The sequence below is a fragment of the Stereum hirsutum genome, assembly GCF_000264905.1.
Source record: "Stereum hirsutum FP-91666 SS1 unplaced genomic scaffold STEHIscaffold_5, whole genome shotgun sequence".
Lineage (NCBI taxonomy): Eukaryota > Fungi > Basidiomycota > Agaricomycetes > Russulales > Stereaceae > Stereum > Stereum hirsutum.
The window spans coordinates 2044866-2060329 of record NW_006763135.1 but is presented as its reverse complement, the minus strand read 5'-3'; the positions used below and the strand labels follow the sequence as shown (position 1 = coordinate 2060329).

Here is a 15464-nt window from a genome sequence, read left to right as displayed (position 1 = left end):
TATCTGCCTACCTCTCTCGGGTCCAGGCATCGTAAACCTCCGTCTAGTCGGTACCAAGGATGGAAAGATTCTGACCAAGATTCCATGAACACGATGCGATATAGTGGACGGAAGAGTCGTAGGCAGGTCGTCGCCATGAACGTCCCCTACTTTCATCTTTGAACGGAACGATCATGAGGGCGAAGGCTGTACGGGAGTATAAGTAAGTTCATTCTGCGATGGTGGGGAAAATGCCAACTGTAGCTTGCGCAGAAATAGCAGGTCTTTGAGCACCTTCAGACGCTCATACGATGAGGGGGGTTCAGAGAGGTGAGGAAAATCGATCGACGTGACCGTGCCCACCCAGGCTAGGAAGACTACTGAGAGCATTTCACAAACTTCAAGAAGCTTAAGAAATTAAGGTTCTATCCATGGTGGGTAAAGGGCCAACCTCCTGCACTGACGAAGCACAAGGCGGGTCCATATCTCGTTCGAATTTGTAAGATTTACCCTTCTACTCGTCGTGAGATGTTCGCAGGAAAAGGTGAATATAGCATCCCGTTTAGGTTGACTAGATGTGTGGGCACTGATGAACCGAGATCTTTGAATAGAGCACACCGCGACGGTCATTCGAGTCTGGAGTAAGCCCTGGAGAACATGCGAAGATACCAAGAGTGACAGTTCAAGAAGAGAGTTCACGGTATGCGATGAGAAGGTAGCTCATAAGAATATATCGCTCCAGTCGATATGAGAGATCGAGTACAAAAACTGACATCGAAACCGGGACTGTGGCTAGCCCTTCCTATTGTATACACGTGCGCGCCACGCGAGAGAGGCACAGCAGTGACCTGTGGCGTATCTCTGACTGTATTCGCTCTTCTCAGACGAACTAAGAGCAGCTTTGACGAAGTTTAACTGGTAGACCTTCCGTTTGGTCAGTATTTCCCCAGTCGTTGTCCTGTTGCATACACCCAACATGACCACGGAAACTAACCATCCATTATATTGACTATCTCTCGCAGGGACTGGCCACCACCTGCGGCGCCTATAGCAGTCGATACAGCTACCTCACACCCACCACCCCCGCTCACGATGACGACTGTATCCCCCTTTGCACGGAGCAGCGCCTTCGAGGAACCACTGCTCTCTGGTCGCGGTCAAACGGTGCGCAATGTAAAGCAAGTAGGTTATCAGGCGTCAGATGTTGAGTTTACCTAGATCGAGGAGATGTACAGTGTCCCGGAGAGCTTCCTCGAGATTGAAGTTAGAAACCCACAAACCCACGGTACGTCCGCTCATGATACAATCCATTTCAAGTGGAGCTAGGCTTATGAATGATACACAGGCTTTGGGAGGAAGATGTACACTGATTACGAGATCGTGTGCAAGGTGCGTATGGTCGACAGTGGCTCCGGCGTCATCGTACTTGTGCTCAACATATTGTACACCCTGCTAGACAAACATCCCTGCTTTCAAGCTGCGTCATTCTCTGGTTCGCCGACGATATTCCGACTTTGAAGCCTTCCGCGACATCCTCGAGCGTGAATCTAGCCGCGTGAACATTCCTCCTCTTCCTGGCAAGGTGTTCACCAACCGCTTCTCGGACGAAGTCATCGAGGCCAGGCGAGAGGGTCTCGAGAGGTTCTTGAGCGTGGTCGCTGGCCACCCATTGCTTCAGGTGCGTTTTCATCTTTCTACGAACATGCTCGTAGAGTGGGTTCGGCATATGAATGAGGTGGCTGAATTCCTTCTCGTCGTCTATCGTCATGCATTGTCGCTTATTGCGTGCTCGCCCAGACTGGGAGCAAGGTACTCTGCGCGTTCCTCCAGGATCCCTCCTGGGACAAGTCTCAGTGGTTGTAAGTTCGTTAACGGGATGCACGGACTGTCTCGACGGAGCCCGAGAGTGTACTTCCTTCTATTGTTGTCTTCTTCTTTTATGACATGACCATCCCTTGAGATTTGTTCTCCGTTTTGAATTTTATAAATGCTATGCAGTTACCCCGCTTATGTTCCTACCTATGTTCATGTTTATACTCATTGTCCCATAATGGATGCTCCTTTATACTGTGTCTTGTACCATGATTCACGCCTGTCAGCGCAAGGGGAGCTGTCCTCGGTTGCACAAGTTCAAAAGCTAACTACATACAGCCTCAACGCAGTGATAAAAGCGCCCATCCTCAACCCTGGAAAGTGTCCGTCAACCAAGAGATAACCCTCCAATACGGCTCGCCCCTCCCACCCTCCTTCACCTGAAAATCACACAGAAAATCAATATGCGTCCCATTCTTCTCCACCAACCAACTAAAATCCTTGACATTCGGTTTCAACCGCGTCATCGAAAACTCTTCAATCGGATCCTTCAAACACTCGAACTCCCCAACCGTGCACATCACCCTCCTCACCTTCCCATCCAGCCCGTGCCACCACGTCTCATCGGACTTGATAGGCTCGAACCACTGCTCCTGGCCTGGGGGTACCCCCGGCGTCACGAGACCGGCCATGTAGTCGAGAGTGCATTGATTGATGTTGTCGACTGTGTCGTTTTCTTTGAAGGAGGGGTAGTCGGTCCCGAAGGTTACCCAGGGGGAGATGAGGAGAGCGCCTGCGAGTGGGGTGGAGAGGGTCGGAGGTGCGGGGATGCCAGGGAGGGGATGCAGGGTGTGCGATAGGAACTGGAGAGTCAGGTTCCCGCCGGCGGAATCGCCTACGAGGATGATGTTCGATGGGGATGCTCCTTTAGCTAACAGGTGAATTACCACCGCGTTGATTTGACGAAGTTGGGCAGGGAACGGCACGAACGGCGCGAGAGCTGTCGTAGAGAAAAATATGAGAGGCTGAAGGAGATATGGTTGGAGTGAAGTGGAGGTACTGACAATATGGAAGGAAGACGACTCCGGTCGGTTTTCCCGCTTTCTCGAGTTCACGCTTCACAGCACTCAAGAAACCAAGGTGCTGGTCCTGATTAGCAGGAAGACAGAACGCTCCACCTTATTGAACCCGCCGTGAGTATCCCATAATGCTTCATTACTGACGACTCAAACGCTCACCATGGCAGTAAATCAACACCCTCTCATAACTCCGCGCTCCAACCCAATGCAGCTTCGCCCCTCCTCCTTCCTCACCCTCGAGCCCAAACTCATCCGTCAAATTCTCCATTTTATTCTTCCGCGCCCACGCATCATACACCTCCGTCGAGTTCCGTGCCCCAAGAAAAAAGAGCCACTGCCGAATGTTCCAGCCGCGATGCGCGATATAGCGGATCGTGATATCGTATACGGCGCGAGCGAACGGACGGGCTTTGTTCTCTGGTCTGAACAGACCGACGAAGATGACGAAAGCTGAAGATGGGGTGGATACCAAGACAAGTCGCTGTCGTTATATGATCTCTGCAGGACAAGAGAAGGCATGCGATGGACACTCACGAAGTAACAAGGCGTCCTTCACGACCTGTAAGCGTTCTAAGAACGTAGCGGGGCCAGTGAGGGCAGCACCGTCGACAGCCTGAGCTCGAGACATGATGGTGTAAAGTCGGCGAGTCCGAGTCGGCGAGTCCGAGTCGGCGAGGAGGGAGGTGCTCCTTCGCTATAACAACGATGCTAGGGAGACCTACAAGGAACTCCTCCTTCCCGCTCGGGAGGATTGACATCTTCCAGTCAAGTCGAGCGGGACAGATGCATGAGAAACGCCGAGGGCAGATATAGGAATCAATGGGAAGGATGCCAAAACTGTCCATCCTGCTACTGATAGATGGGAGGCACAGGGTCGATGACGGACAAAAATACGCCCGATGAAGGACTAGGTATCACCGCGGTCGGGAGGAACTTGAGCACCAAGAGAACGATGTGCATCGAGAAGAAAAGCAGAATAGCTCACAACGAGCCCAGTATGTAGCCTACTGAGCGCTGGGCAGGACATGAAGAACAAGGGACAGGGACGGAGCACCACAGCAGTTCATGCAATACAAGGCTTATCACCCCAGCGAGACTACAAGAACAAGAAACCGAAGTGCCATTCTCGTCGGTGAACAACTTGAAGTCCGTTCGAGCTGGAGCAGGCCTCAACCAATCGCCTTCCTAGAACTTCCGGCGCCACACGAACTTCCGACGCCAGCCCCTATCAAACTACTGTGGCACCCAATCAGGATTTCGGGGGCCACCAGCAGATATTAATATTATGATTATAACAACAAACGATATTAATAGCTTACTTGAGACACGCAGACAGACACGATCACAATGCGAGCCTCAACGAAGCAGATAAATTGAACGGAGAAGAATAAAAAAAAGTGAATGAGTGGCTAGGATCGGCGAGACGAGACAGAGAGGGTCCACAAGTTGCAAGTTGAGATGTTGTAACGGCCCGTGAAAGAGATAGAGCACAGGGAGGTAGAGGAGGGAAGAGAGGGAGAGAGCGGTATAAGTAGGTTAAGTAACGGATTTTTCAACTGTGACGACTGTAAAGCGAAGCGTGAATCGTGAATAAGTAAGACTAAGACTAATTGTACACTGACGAGAACGGGGGGACTGCTACTCTTGAATCTTCTTTCGACTGGTTGTGTGTATGTATGTGTGTATCTATGTAGGGTTATGATAGTGGAAGGTCAAGGGAGGGTGCAAGTGTGTGTCTCAATGGATTATGTAGGTGACGTGGATGGAGGCGCCAGGTGAAAGATGAGGGGATGAGACAAATAGTGAAGGGATGTCCGATGATGGGGCTGGATTTAGTCCCGAGGGAGATGAGATGAGATGAGAAGAGATGAGAAGGTGCAGATCGTCGAGGGTTGAGTTATAGATATCGTCAATAACACACCTTATCGACACCGACGTATATCGTCTAGAATCTGAATCATCCCCAAGCGGGAGGGAGAGCGCATGTATACACAGACGAAAGAGAGAGAGAATAAACAGCAGCACAATACAACCGACTGAAAAAACGAACGAACGAACGAGAGAGTAAAATACGAAGGGAGAAGGCAGAAGGAGTTCGAAAAAAAAAATCAAAGCATCCCCGCCGCCCTCATATTCGCCAACAACTGATCGTCGTCTCTAAAGCTCTGCACAAGCTGTCTCTGTCTCTCCGGATCATGCGCATACATCTGCAACATCTCCTCCCTCTCCCTCTCCAATATCTCCCTCTCCCTCGCCTCGTCCACCTCCTCCTCCTCATGCCCACGCCTCGCATCCTCCTCGTCGATCTCGATCCCGAGGTCGAATCCACCGCGCGCATTGCTGCTGCTGCTGCTGTCTTCTCCTCCGTCTCTCCGTCGGGAAGAGAACCCGAGCCCGGTGCGCAACATCTCGGAGATATCTTGTCGGCGGGGGAGACCGAAGACGCGTTGGAGGGAGGAAGCGATGGCTTGAGATTGTTGTTGAGCGTCGGCGGCGGTTCCTGGCCCTGCATTCTCGCGCTGCGAAGCAATGATGTTGCTTTCCCAGCGCTTGACACGCCAGAAGCCCAGCACAGATGTCAATAAAATGAACCATCCTACACAGAGCACAATCGTTAAGTCACTTCTGCACATAATCATGAGATGAAAAGCTGGATGCTCACCGATAGTCATGAGGAAGAACGAGATCCAATCCGTCGTCGCATCGCTGACCATCGTCATCTGGTCCATCGCCATCTGCGTCCCAGGATCGACCATCCCAGTGCTCGTACTCGTCGGCACCCCATCCACCATCGTCACATTCCTATTCCTATAATACTCCTCCGCCTCCGCCAACGTATCAAACGTCGGTTTCGGGTCCGCCACATCACCCGCACCCTGTCCCTGCGCGCCCCTGAAACTCCACCCACCCCAACTGTCCGCATTCGCATCGTCTCCACCACCACTGCCACTGCCACTGCCCGACGACGCCCCACGGAGGGCGAACCCGTATTGAATGAGTGTGACGCCGAGACCGGCGCGGGAACCGAATCGGGCGGCGTGCGTTGTGTGCAGGAGATAGGTGAGGAGGAAACCTACGAATTGGAAGGATATCGAGACGAGCATGTTCCAGAGGAAGGAGAAGAGGGAGCCTGTGGGTAGAGCGTCGATGATCATTTCGCCGAAGGCACCGGGTGAGGACGGGGCGTGGACGGTCGTTTCCCAGTAAGGAGGGACGGAGTCGGCTTGGGCTGATGAGTAGGATGGAGGGACTTCTTTCTGGGCATCTTCGGGGACGACGAAGATCTCGTCGCCTGGGATCGCAGTCGCACTCAGTCCACTGCGCTGTCGAAGAAAAAGGGTGATGACAGTGGACTGACCTTCACGAATTTGCATGGGCCGAGAGGGCTTGGCGGTCACATTGGCGAACACGCCATCGTTGTTCGTACCACCGCCCACGACGCCCTGGGGATGCTCATAATCAAGGCCCCATCTCCTGACATACGACGCCGGCAGGACAGACGCCGCCTTGCGTCTCCACCAAGTGCTGCGGGGACCGTACGACGATGCATCAATGTTTGACGTGGAAGGAATGAGACCGTTCGAGTTGCCCCAATCGTTCGAGAATGCTCTCGTCGAGGGCCCTGGGGGCGAGCCCGGTGGAGGGAAGCTTGCGTAGTCAAAGTTCTCAAAGTCGTAGGTGGCCGGGCCTGGCCCTGGTCCTGGTGTTGAGGGATGGGACGGCTGTGGGTTGAGAGGACGTGTTTCCTGAGCGGCGAGGGGCTGATCTTCGTCATCCGAGTCGTCAAAGGCGGCCTCCATCTCGGTATTTGAGTTCATGTCGGACTGAGGGTTCGGAAGGGGAGCATACCGAGCAGACATAGGCAGGAGAGAGTGTACGTGGTGGGCTGGGTGGCAAAAGGGGAAGGGCAGACAAGCTGAGAAAGTGGAGAGATAGCGAGCAGTGAGTGAGACAGCCGAAATGCGTGATGCCACATTGCGCTGACTGCCGGACGCCTCTCCGCTCGCAGCCCCGCTTTCAGCCGGCGCCGGCAGCTTGGTCGGTGGAAAGACCGTCACTCATTGGTTCACGCAGCGTGGGAAGGAAAGCGAAAACATCGAACAAGTCGATTGCAACGAGAACGGGTACAAGTACATCGAGAGCGAACGAGGCGTATATGACGAAATCAATAATATAAATGCAAGACAGGCAGACCATCCCCATCTCGCCCCTCCAATACACGAAACGAGGTCCCACACAGCATCAGCGCCTGTCTGGCCCAATCCAGATCGTGCGTCGGCGGCCACAGTCTGGACTGGGCGAGGGCGTCGTGGGTATGACAAGAAAAGCGACCTATGAGGACAAGGCAAGGGTCAGCAGGTGTCCTACGTCGTCGTACTGGGCGAGTCTCGGCACTTACGAATAGCAGAGCAACGTCGACATCAGCAGTAAACGGCGTCTGGCCGGTGTGCTTGCTGCACCAGCCGATGGACGCGGTTGCAACTTTCCATGCGTGCCTCCATGAGCTGCCCGAAAAGGTCGAGAAGGCGGGTGCTTGTCTCGTGCGCAGAAGGCGCGTTTGGGTTGCGTCTCGAACGCTTGCGGCGTGCGAGGGGCGAGGGCTGGATGCCCTCCAGCTTGAGCTTGAAGCTCTTCTTGCGCTGGAGCCAGCGAGACTGTGCGCTTGATCTGCCGATCGGTGGCGGGGAAGAGGGCTCGGCTTTAACGCGAGGGTCTGATAGTTCGTGTTCGTGCTCGTGCTCATCGTCGGAAGTGGGTGGCGTGGGCTGGAGGGGTTGGGGAGCAGCGAGTGCGAGTGCGGGGATAGGCGCGGGGAGCGCGGCTCTACCCTGCGAGACGAGAGCGAGCTCGAGGGCTGCACGAGTGCGGTGGACCCATACGGAACGGGATTGGTAGAACGACTGGAGGTCGCTGAGGAGGACGACGGATGAGGAAGCGACGGCGCGCTGCTCGGGAGAAGGGGAGTATGGTGGAGTGGGGAGCGTGTGAGGCTCTGGCTTGATTTGGGTGATCTGAATGTCCATGACGGTCATTGTGAGTGAAGTGCGGGATGAGTGAGTTAGCGGGGGGAGCAAGTGTTGTGAGAGGGGGGGCGAAGTGGGGGGAACCCATCTGGGCAGACATCCCCCGGTTTATATGCGAACGGGCAGTGGAAGGGGCTGGGAAGAGAGCTGACAGGGATTGGACGGGAACGCTGGCCAGACTTCGAACGAGTTGCGAACCAAGGCGAGATGAGTCCAGAGCCGACTGCTATCACCCCAACAGCCAATGGCAGCCCCGCGTCACTTATGTAATCCACTATGTCCAGCAGCCAATGGTCGTCTGCGAGGGCCGCATTGGGCGGCGAGACCGGGCTGGACCACGTCCTCCGCTCATTGGTCGACTCCATCGAACGCTTCACATCTCCTCCAACGCTTTCGTTCATTTCTCTGCAGGAAACGTTTCATTCGACAAAACGCTACGATGGTTTCAGCACAAATATCTCATGTACACGTCTCGCAGCTCTCTGCAACAACTCTCCTCAGCACGCTCTCGCTGATTGGTCGAGCCAGCCCAAGTCACGCGACCGGCCGCGCTACGCCTGGATTCCAGATCTGCTCTCTCCCGAACCAGACCGTTCATTGCTCTCAACCACGATGACGTCCGCTTCTCGGCTCCTCTCCGTCCTCGCTCTCACCGTCTTCGTATCTGCTGAGCAATTGCGCGTATTACACCGGCTCTTCCACCCTTCCCTCGACGACAAGAACTTCTTTGAACGCGGCACGCTCTCACTCGACCCCTTCGGCCAATCCTCATTCGAGGCCGCACAACACCTCGACGACGACCTCCAGGCCTTCGCCTCCATCGCCCAGCCTCTCCACGACGCGCTCTACCAAGTCGCATTCGCGCCTGCCGATCCAGACGCGCCCTGGGACGTCTCTTCCGTGAAAGCAGTGCGTGTGCAAACCCTTCGGGCCTCCGTTCGCATACGCATCTCGTGCTCACATCCATATGGCGGCGTTCCACGTATATCTAAATAGTGCTTCCTGCCGACAAGCACCGAGGAGTCCTTCGTCATTCATCTCACAAACGCTGGCAAACCATATGCTCTAGACTACTTCGTTTCTCCTACGCCTCACGACGGCGCATGTCCGACACTACCGAAAGATGAGACGACTGCTGCCGTCTGGGCGCCGCGTAATGTAACCATCACAGCGTCGACGCCGACTCTCCCTCCTCTGTACGTCTCACTCTCACTGCTTTCGTTCTGGACTTGAACTTAACTGCCGTTGCGTGCGTACTTAGACCCGAGCTGCGCACACCTCCGCCACTCTCGGCTCAAGGCGAGCCCGTCAAGCCTCCGCCTGAGAAGAGTTTCATACAGAAATACTGGGTCTACATCGTCCTCGTTCTCTTCGCTATGAGTGCGTTCTCTCCCTTCCTTTCCTCTACTCCCGCCTACCGAATATAACAACGATGTTCGGAATCATGAACAGTGCTCGCACCAGGAGGTGACGGAGGAGATGCGAAGTAGTGAGCCAATCAGAGTCCATGTACGCGTACCCGGCCCGGTCCAAAATAGGAATTTTCTGCTTTCGCGTCATACCTCTGCCTTCTACTTGTGCCCCTGTCATCGTCACATCTGCCACAATAAACACTCGAGTATCGAGTACTTACGATTCGCACCTCGTCCAAGTACATCGAAAACGGGTATTGTACCCCAGGTCCAAAGTATTCGTCTCTCGAATTGGATTACTTATTGAATTCCAAATTCCCTGACTTACTTATCATATATCAGATCCCGACAGCCAATACCGATCCAGATATCGTACCTAGGCCTGCCGCCGCTCCCGTCCTCGTCCCTCCTTATCTTCCTCATCGACCTCAACGCTCAACGTTCGACCCTTACCAAACAGTCCCTCTCCCCTCAGGAATTCATCCATCACCAACCTCAACCCAACTAACCAACCAACCAACCAACCCAACGCCAACCCCCCAAAAAAATGCCCCTCCTCATCCGCCCCGCCACCCCCTCCGACGCCCCCTCCCTCTCCTCTATCTGTCTCCTCACAGGTTCCGCAGGCTCCTCCGCCGAAGCTATGCACGCGTACGGCGAGCTGCCTGGGCTGGTTTATGCGCTGCCGTATGTGAACGTGGGGGAGTGGGCGTGGGGGTTCGTGTTGGTTGATACTGGGGATGAGAGTGCTGAGGGAGAGGGACAGGGACAGGGACAGGGAGAGGGAGGAGGAAAAGGAGAGGGACAAGGAAAAGGAAGAGGAGAGAGGAGGGAAGAGAGAGTGGTGGGGTATATACTCGGTGCGAGCGATACACGTAAATTCGAGGAAGAGGCGGAAAAGACGTGGTACCCACCTCTCCGGTTACGCTACCCACTATCACCGTCCCCCTCTTCTTCTTCCCCACCGTCGTCGTTACCGGAACGCAAAGAAGCAGATACCCGCTACATCAAACTCCTCCATTCACCCGAATCCGCACCGGAAGCCTGCGTTAAATTTAGCCCTGCGCATATGCATATTGATTTATTGCCGGAAGTGCAGAGGAAGGGATGGGGGAAGCGGTTGGTTGGGTTTGCGGTGGGGTGGTTGAGGGGGTTGGGGTATGATGAGGGGGGGAGGGTGCCTGTCGCAGGACATGGGGATGTCCCTGTAGCAGGACATGGTGGTGGGAATGCGGGTGGGAGTGGAGATGGGAGCGGAGAGGGGAAGAAGGAGGGGAGGAAGCTAGAGGGTGTATGGTTAGGATTAGATCCGAAGAATGAGGGCGCGAGGAGGTTTTATGAGAGGTTGGGCTTTGAGGGGATTGAGGGCGCGCCGGGGAATTGTATGGGGTTGAAGTTTGAGAGCTGGAGAGGTTGATCTCTCCTCGGTACGGTGTTGTTATCAGTATTTTCCATGGGTGCTCTGGTTTGCGAGGGGGCAAAGGTATATAGTGTAATTTGTGCTGTGTTGCCTGGTGAAGGCGGGAGAATCGAATCTACTGTGTAGAAGTATAGTGGATTGACATGGACATGGAGGAGTCGAAGATCGAAGGAAGTTCAAACGTTCAAGCTCGAGTACGTTGCGTTGCTATAGAGCACTCAGCATTCGGGCAGCCTCAGGAAGATGAACCACTCTGGCGAGCAGAGAGGACGGGATGTTAGGATGGTTGAGTAATACATACTCGATAATGTACAGAGTCTTTCGAGATCATGCGATGCTGGTCCTCAATATTCGAATACTAAAGCATGGTATGTACTGACTGTCAACGATGAGTTCTCCAGTTGACGTTGAGTCGCATTGACACGATAGGGTGCATACCCGTCAACCAATCACATCCCTTGCCCATCCATCTCATTGGACCGGGATTAACCGGTACCCCGAAGCGCGTAACTTACGTGGGCCACACCAATTCTGATTGGTGCCCGCATTTTACAGTCAGTAGCAGCGATCGCCACACTTCGCTGTCGACATCCCCTGTCGAAATGTAGTCGATGTCGCACTATCGTTTGAAGCTTCTAAAGCGAGTCGTTCGCCATGGCTTCAGGAATTTCTTCGCAACACTGATACCAGTCAAGAACGTTCAAAGGCGATATTGCTTCGCTTTAGCGATGCAGAGTACAGTACAGTTATGCGATACTACCGTGACCGGCCATCCCTCGTTCTCTACTACACACAAGCAGTACATCTCATAATCGTATACGCAGCCCATTCTACTCTATTATACCTGTTCCAACAACAATTGAATATTCTGCCCTTACTTCCCTTTTCTACAACCAACTCATTCCGAGGGCACCAATAGAAATCACCATCGGACCGCCCGAAATACCCACCCTGACCGCCCGAAATCCCCACCCCGACCGCGATAGGACAGGACGTATGTTATCAGAACCTGACCGCCGCCGATTTTTCGACGCTCTCGATGGGCACCTTATGCCCGACGAGGTTCCGGATATTGTTGATCCCGTACCTATCCATCCAGCCAAGCATCAAGCACCAAGAAAACCACACCGCATCGCATCGAGGTCAGAAGGGGCCGTGATAGTGATAGATACGACGAGTCGCATAACACGCAGAAAAAAAAAAGAGGTATCAGCATCAGCAATCAATCCCATCCCATAGACATATGTTGGATGGGAGAAAAAGGACGCACCGAATCATCGTCGGCCTCTCCAAGCTAATCCCCCACCCATGCACATGCACGTCCTTCGGGAACCCCATGGGGGCCAACATCTCAGGCCGGAACATCCCGCTGTTGCCCACCTCGACCCATTTCGCGAGTTCGTCGTGGTAGGCGAAGATCTCGAGGGAGGGCTGTGCGGTTGGAGGGTTGAGGGTTGAGTGTTGGGGTTTGTGATCAGCAAAAGGCACGAGAAAAGAAGAAAGAAAAATGGAGGGAGGGAGGGATCAGTATCAGTATCAGTATCAGTATCACGCAGTAAAAGTGGATGCGGTGTGATGCGAAGAATAAATCAAATAAAGCAAGAAGCGAGCAAAGTAAAGTGAAGTATCAGAATCAGGCGAAGACGAAATCAGAACACGAGGGTCCATCGAGCGAATGAGAAGCCCAAATCCGTCGGAATCTTCCGAAACGAGCGATTGGGGATTGGGGGATCGTGCGAGTTTGATGGGATGATACAATTCGGGCGGAGTTCGGATTTGATGCGTGGATGGACGGACGGGATGGGAGGGAGGAAAGGAGGGCGGAGAATAGCAGATGGAGACACGGCAGGCATCATGATTACCCGCATCGAGGGCTCTCCCTATCGCTCTCGGAGGGGAGAGCAGTGAAAGCGAAACGGGGGGACAGGAAGGAAAAAGCCAAGCCAAGCCAAAACGTAGAAAGAAACGATGTGACGACGACGAGCAACGAGAAGTCGAAGCGTTGCAGCGTCATCATCATCCTCACCCGTATGTGTGAGCGGCCGATCGGCACGCTCGCACAGGGGATTTTTGGATCGTACGAGGGTGATATGACGCAAGAGGCAAGACGGGAAAACAAGGCGACGAGGGGACGATGCGGATGAGAGGGGGAATAAAGATGGAAAAATAAAAACAATATACGGAAGGAACCGGAAGTGGAGAAAGTAACACAGAGAACCTTAAATGGGCACGGACGGAGATGGTAGGAAATGATGGAGATGGTAGAGAGATAAAGAGAAAAGCCAAAAGGAGAGGAATGGGAATGCGGGGAGATTAGGCTCGGGCTCGCTCACCTCAGTATACGGATTATACGCCGGCTTGAAGCGGAGGTTCGTGATGCCCATCTTCTTGAAGAACACGCGCATGAAGCCTGTATAGACGATTGTGTATCAACATCAGAAGTCAGAAGGGCAAAGACGCGAGAGAGAGCAAGGAGATCAGAGTTCAAGAGTCAGGAGGTGGTTGGTGGCACTGATGGCTGAGAAAGACAGAGAGAATAGATCGTTCTGGTCTATTCTGGAGGAGTCGATCGACTCGGAGCGTTCACATCCCATGTCCATATCCCACAACACATCCGTCTTACCAAACCGCAAACGCCACCAACAACAAAACGCACAAAAGCGTACTAGTCGCCGCGGAGGAGGGGAGGCTCTCGCGAATAGATGAGTCAAAGCAAAGATAAGTTTCACGCACCGATGAGATCCGCGAGCGTCAGTCCTCTGTCAGCAACGACGCCCTCCACCTGATGGAACTCCGCCAAATGCGTCGCGTCCATAGTCTCGTTCCTGAACACCCTATCGATACTGAACAACTTCGCCGGCCTGAACCCATCATCATTGTCCTCCAATCCTTCTTTCCTCTCCACCCGTCCCGCCGTCCCTCCCCAGTCGAAATCTTCTCCATCGTCGCCGGCCTTGACCTCCCCTCTACACCTCGCGGCCAGCTTGTACAACATGTTCGCGGAAGAAGCGGTCGTGTGCGTTCGTAAGAGGAGTTTGTGCGACTCGGCGTCGGACCAGGGGGCGCGGTAGCCTGAGGAACCGTGTCCGCCGTGGACGTGCATGGTTGAGACGCGCTCGTAGTAGTCTTTTGGGGGCGAGAGGGAGGAGGCGGGGTCGGAGAGGTAGAAGGTGTCTTGGACTTCGCGGGCGGGATGTTGTTGCGGGACGAAGAGGGCGTCGAAGCACCAGAAGCCGGATTCGACGAAGGAGGATGTTGGCATTTCGGCGAAGCTGGGGTGGTGGAGAGTCACGTATGAGTCAGTTTGGGAGGCTGAGCATGTTGATTGGCGTGGCTTACCCCATTTCGAGGAAAATGTTGCGCATTTCTTCGCGGACTTTGAGGAGTGGGTGTAATGCGCCGCCATTTGTGGGGATGCCTTCGGCTTCGAAATTGTACTTTTTGAACGTCGACGTCTTCCACTTTCCGCTATAGACCGAATTGAGAATCGATAACGAGATGAATGGGCGTCGATTTTTTCTTACGATGTGAGCATGTCCACGGTCAGATCTGTCTCTGGCTTAGCGGTGGAAGTGCTGAAGTTGTCGCCCTTGTAGACGGTGAACCATTGTCCCTTTCTGAAAAAGAAGAGGGAAAATCAGAACGAGTACTGTGGCGCACGAATGAAATCTGACTTTTGCACGATAAGTTTACGTTTCCTAAGATCGGCGAGAACCTTCTCTCCCTGCTTGAGCGTACCGGAAGACTGGACTTCACGGAGATCGTTCTGGGTAACATCCTCTATTGACGATTTCTTTGCGATAAAATAACATACATGAGCAACAGAGTGTATCGTACTGAAGTCCGGACGTACGATCTTAACCAGACCATCGCGCTCCTTTGCGATCCAGCCGTTCTTGAAGGCACGACCCTGACCGACCTTTGCGGTCTCATCGCCCACGAGCTTTTTGAGTTCGGCAGGATTTACGGGATTTCCTTCATCTTTAGCAGGGAGGACAGTCCATACGCGGGCCTCATGAGATCCTTGTTGTGCGATCTGAGAGCCTTCCGGTGTAAGGACATGTGAAAGGACTTCATGTGTTTCATACTTGATCATCTGAGAGAGGGGATGTGAATGAGGATGAAGCGAAGTGGGTTAAAAAGGTAGCCGTGGTGGATTACCTGCCTGCTGTCGAGCGAGTTGAGTGCGCCGAGGATGGTGATCTGGGCATCGTTGGAGGTTGCTGGCTGGTTAGAGCCGGGGATGACGAGGGTACGAGTGTCTGAGATGGAGCCGTGTGTGTCGAGGGAGTCGAGGATGAGCTGCTGGAGGGCTTCGGCCATGGTGTATGGATGAGACTGTGGACGGGGCGGCTGTGTGGGTGTCAGAAGCGCCGGCCGTCCGTTGAGTCAGGGAGTGTTACGTGAGCCGAGGACGCGGCGTGGATCGGCAGCTTAGCGAGGTCTTTTCTCTTCTCCTACTTAGCCGCCGCACGACGGCGAGTTCTCCCTCCTCTCCCTCTCCCTCCCACCACTTTCATCCGTCCATGTCTGCCCAGTTGCTCTCCCCCCAGGCCGCCTCGCCACCCAACAGGGAACGCGCCTCGTCCTGCACGAACCTCCGCCCGGCACTCACCATCCACACCCTCGGCACACGACAGAAACCCAACTCTTTCGTCGAATGCCCCGTCCCCTTTACGCCCCCTCCCCATGTAACAGAAAAGACACACAAGGCGTCCGAACCCCTCCCAGAGTCATC

General features: G+C 54.1%; 7 protein-coding genes across 7 annotated transcripts; 3 read left to right on the top strand and 4 right to left on the bottom strand.

Moving 5' to 3' along the window:
* The first annotated feature begins 879 nt into the window (after nucleotides 1-879).
* STEHIDRAFT_120589 (PX-domain-containing protein) lies at nucleotides 880-2045 on the top strand. Its single transcript, XM_007302961.1, has 6 exons — nucleotides 880-913; nucleotides 1002-1143; nucleotides 1198-1264; nucleotides 1325-1368; nucleotides 1436-1657; nucleotides 1777-2045. Exons 2-6 carry the CDS (start codon nucleotides 1072-1074, stop codon nucleotides 1840-1842), a joined length of 471 nt encoding a protein of 156 aa, XP_007303023.1. The 5' UTR covers nucleotides 880-913; nucleotides 1002-1071; the 3' UTR covers nucleotides 1843-2045.
* A 114-nt stretch (nucleotides 2046-2159) lies between these two features.
* STEHIDRAFT_110152 (alpha/beta-hydrolase) lies at nucleotides 2160-3498 on the bottom strand (the record flags this gene model as incomplete). Its single annotated transcript, XM_007302960.1, has 4 exons — nucleotides 2160-2791; nucleotides 2856-2969; nucleotides 3030-3320; nucleotides 3405-3498. 4 exons carry the CDS (start codon nucleotides 3496-3498, stop codon nucleotides 2160-2162), a joined length of 1131 nt encoding a protein of 376 aa, XP_007303022.1.
* Nucleotides 3499-4272: 774 nt separating this feature from the next.
* STEHIDRAFT_120588 (uncharacterized protein) lies at nucleotides 4273-6773 on the bottom strand. Its single transcript, XM_007302959.1, has 3 exons — nucleotides 6229-6773; nucleotides 5533-6162; nucleotides 4273-5466 (listed from the first exon to the last, which is right to left on the bottom strand). The coding sequence occupies exons 1-3, from the start codon at nucleotides 6728-6730 to the stop codon at nucleotides 4979-4981; spliced, it is 1620 nt and encodes a 539-aa protein (XP_007303021.1). The 5' UTR covers nucleotides 6731-6773; the 3' UTR covers nucleotides 4273-4978.
* Nucleotides 6774-7291: 518 nt separating this feature from the next.
* STEHIDRAFT_167706 (uncharacterized protein) lies at nucleotides 7292-7953 on the bottom strand (the record flags this gene model as incomplete). The annotated part of the gene is made up of 1 exon (XM_007302958.1): nucleotides 7292-7953. The coding sequence occupies exon 1, from the start codon at nucleotides 7901-7903 to the stop codon at nucleotides 7292-7294; it is 612 nt and encodes a 203-aa protein (XP_007303020.1). The 5' UTR covers nucleotides 7904-7953.
* A 217-nt stretch (nucleotides 7954-8170) lies between these two features.
* STEHIDRAFT_155765 (uncharacterized protein) lies at nucleotides 8171-9321 on the top strand (the record flags this gene model as incomplete). The annotated part of the gene is made up of 3 exons (XM_007302957.1): nucleotides 8171-8803; nucleotides 8891-9090; nucleotides 9156-9321. The coding sequence occupies 3 exons, from the start codon at nucleotides 8171-8173 to the stop codon at nucleotides 9319-9321; spliced, it is 999 nt and encodes a 332-aa protein (XP_007303019.1).
* Nucleotides 9322-9853: 532 nt separating this feature from the next.
* On the top strand, nucleotides 9854-10723 carry STEHIDRAFT_130337 (uncharacterized protein; the record flags this gene model as incomplete). The annotated part of the gene is made up of 3 exons (XM_007302956.1): nucleotides 9854-10052; nucleotides 10143-10464; nucleotides 10585-10723. The coding sequence occupies 3 exons, from the start codon at nucleotides 9854-9856 to the stop codon at nucleotides 10721-10723; spliced, it is 660 nt and encodes a 219-aa protein (XP_007303018.1).
* A 709-nt stretch (nucleotides 10724-11432) lies between these two features.
* On the bottom strand, nucleotides 11433-15074 carry STEHIDRAFT_77394 (phenylalanine-tRNA ligase). The gene is made up of 9 exons (XM_007302406.1): nucleotides 14888-15074; nucleotides 14580-14822; nucleotides 14401-14519; nucleotides 14251-14343; nucleotides 14066-14194; nucleotides 13460-13998; nucleotides 13060-13136; nucleotides 11997-12157; nucleotides 11433-11813 (listed from the first exon to the last, which is right to left on the bottom strand). The coding sequence occupies exons 1-9, from the start codon at nucleotides 15047-15049 to the stop codon at nucleotides 11729-11731; spliced, it is 1608 nt and encodes a 535-aa protein (XP_007302468.1). The 5' UTR covers nucleotides 15050-15074; the 3' UTR covers nucleotides 11433-11728.
* Between the last annotated feature and the right edge of the window lie 390 nt (nucleotides 15075-15464).

Excerpts from the sequence above, each read along its gene's own strand:
- STEHIDRAFT_120588 (XM_007302959.1), bottom strand. The coding sequence starts at position 6,730 with ATGTCTGCTCGGTATGCTCCCCTTCCGAACCCTCAGTCCGACATGAAC. Across the intron at positions 6,163-6,228 it reads GCCCATGCAAATTCGTGAAG|GCGACGAGATCTTCGTCGTC; the intron begins GTCAGTCCACTG and ends CTGCGATCCCAG. Across the intron at positions 5,467-5,532 it reads GTTCTTCCTCATGACTATCG|GATGGTTCATTTTATTGACA; the intron begins GTGAGCATCCAG and ends TGCTCTGTGTAG.
- STEHIDRAFT_120589 (XM_007302961.1), top strand. The coding sequence starts at position 1,072 with ATGACGACTGTATCCCCCTTTGCACGGAGCAGCGCCTTCGAGGAACCA. Across the intron at positions 1,265-1,324 it reads TAGAAACCCACAAACCCACG|GCTTTGGGAGGAAGATGTAC; the intron begins GTACGTCCGCTC and ends AATGATACACAG. Across the intron at positions 1,658-1,776 it reads CTGGCCACCCATTGCTTCAG|ACTGGGAGCAAGGTACTCTG; the intron begins GTGCGTTTTCAT and ends GTGCTCGCCCAG.
- STEHIDRAFT_77394 (XM_007302406.1), bottom strand. The coding sequence starts at position 15,049 with ATGGCCGAAGCCCTCCAGCAGCTCATCCTCGACTCCCTCGACACACAC. Across the intron at positions 14,195-14,250 it reads ACCGTGGACATGCTCACATC|CGGAAAGTGGAAGACGTCGA; the intron begins GTAAGAAAAAAT and ends TTCGGTCTATAG. Across the intron at positions 11,814-11,996 it reads GAGAGGCCGACGATGATTCG|GTACGGGATCAACAATATCC; the intron begins GTGCGTCCTTTT and ends CTGGATGGATAG.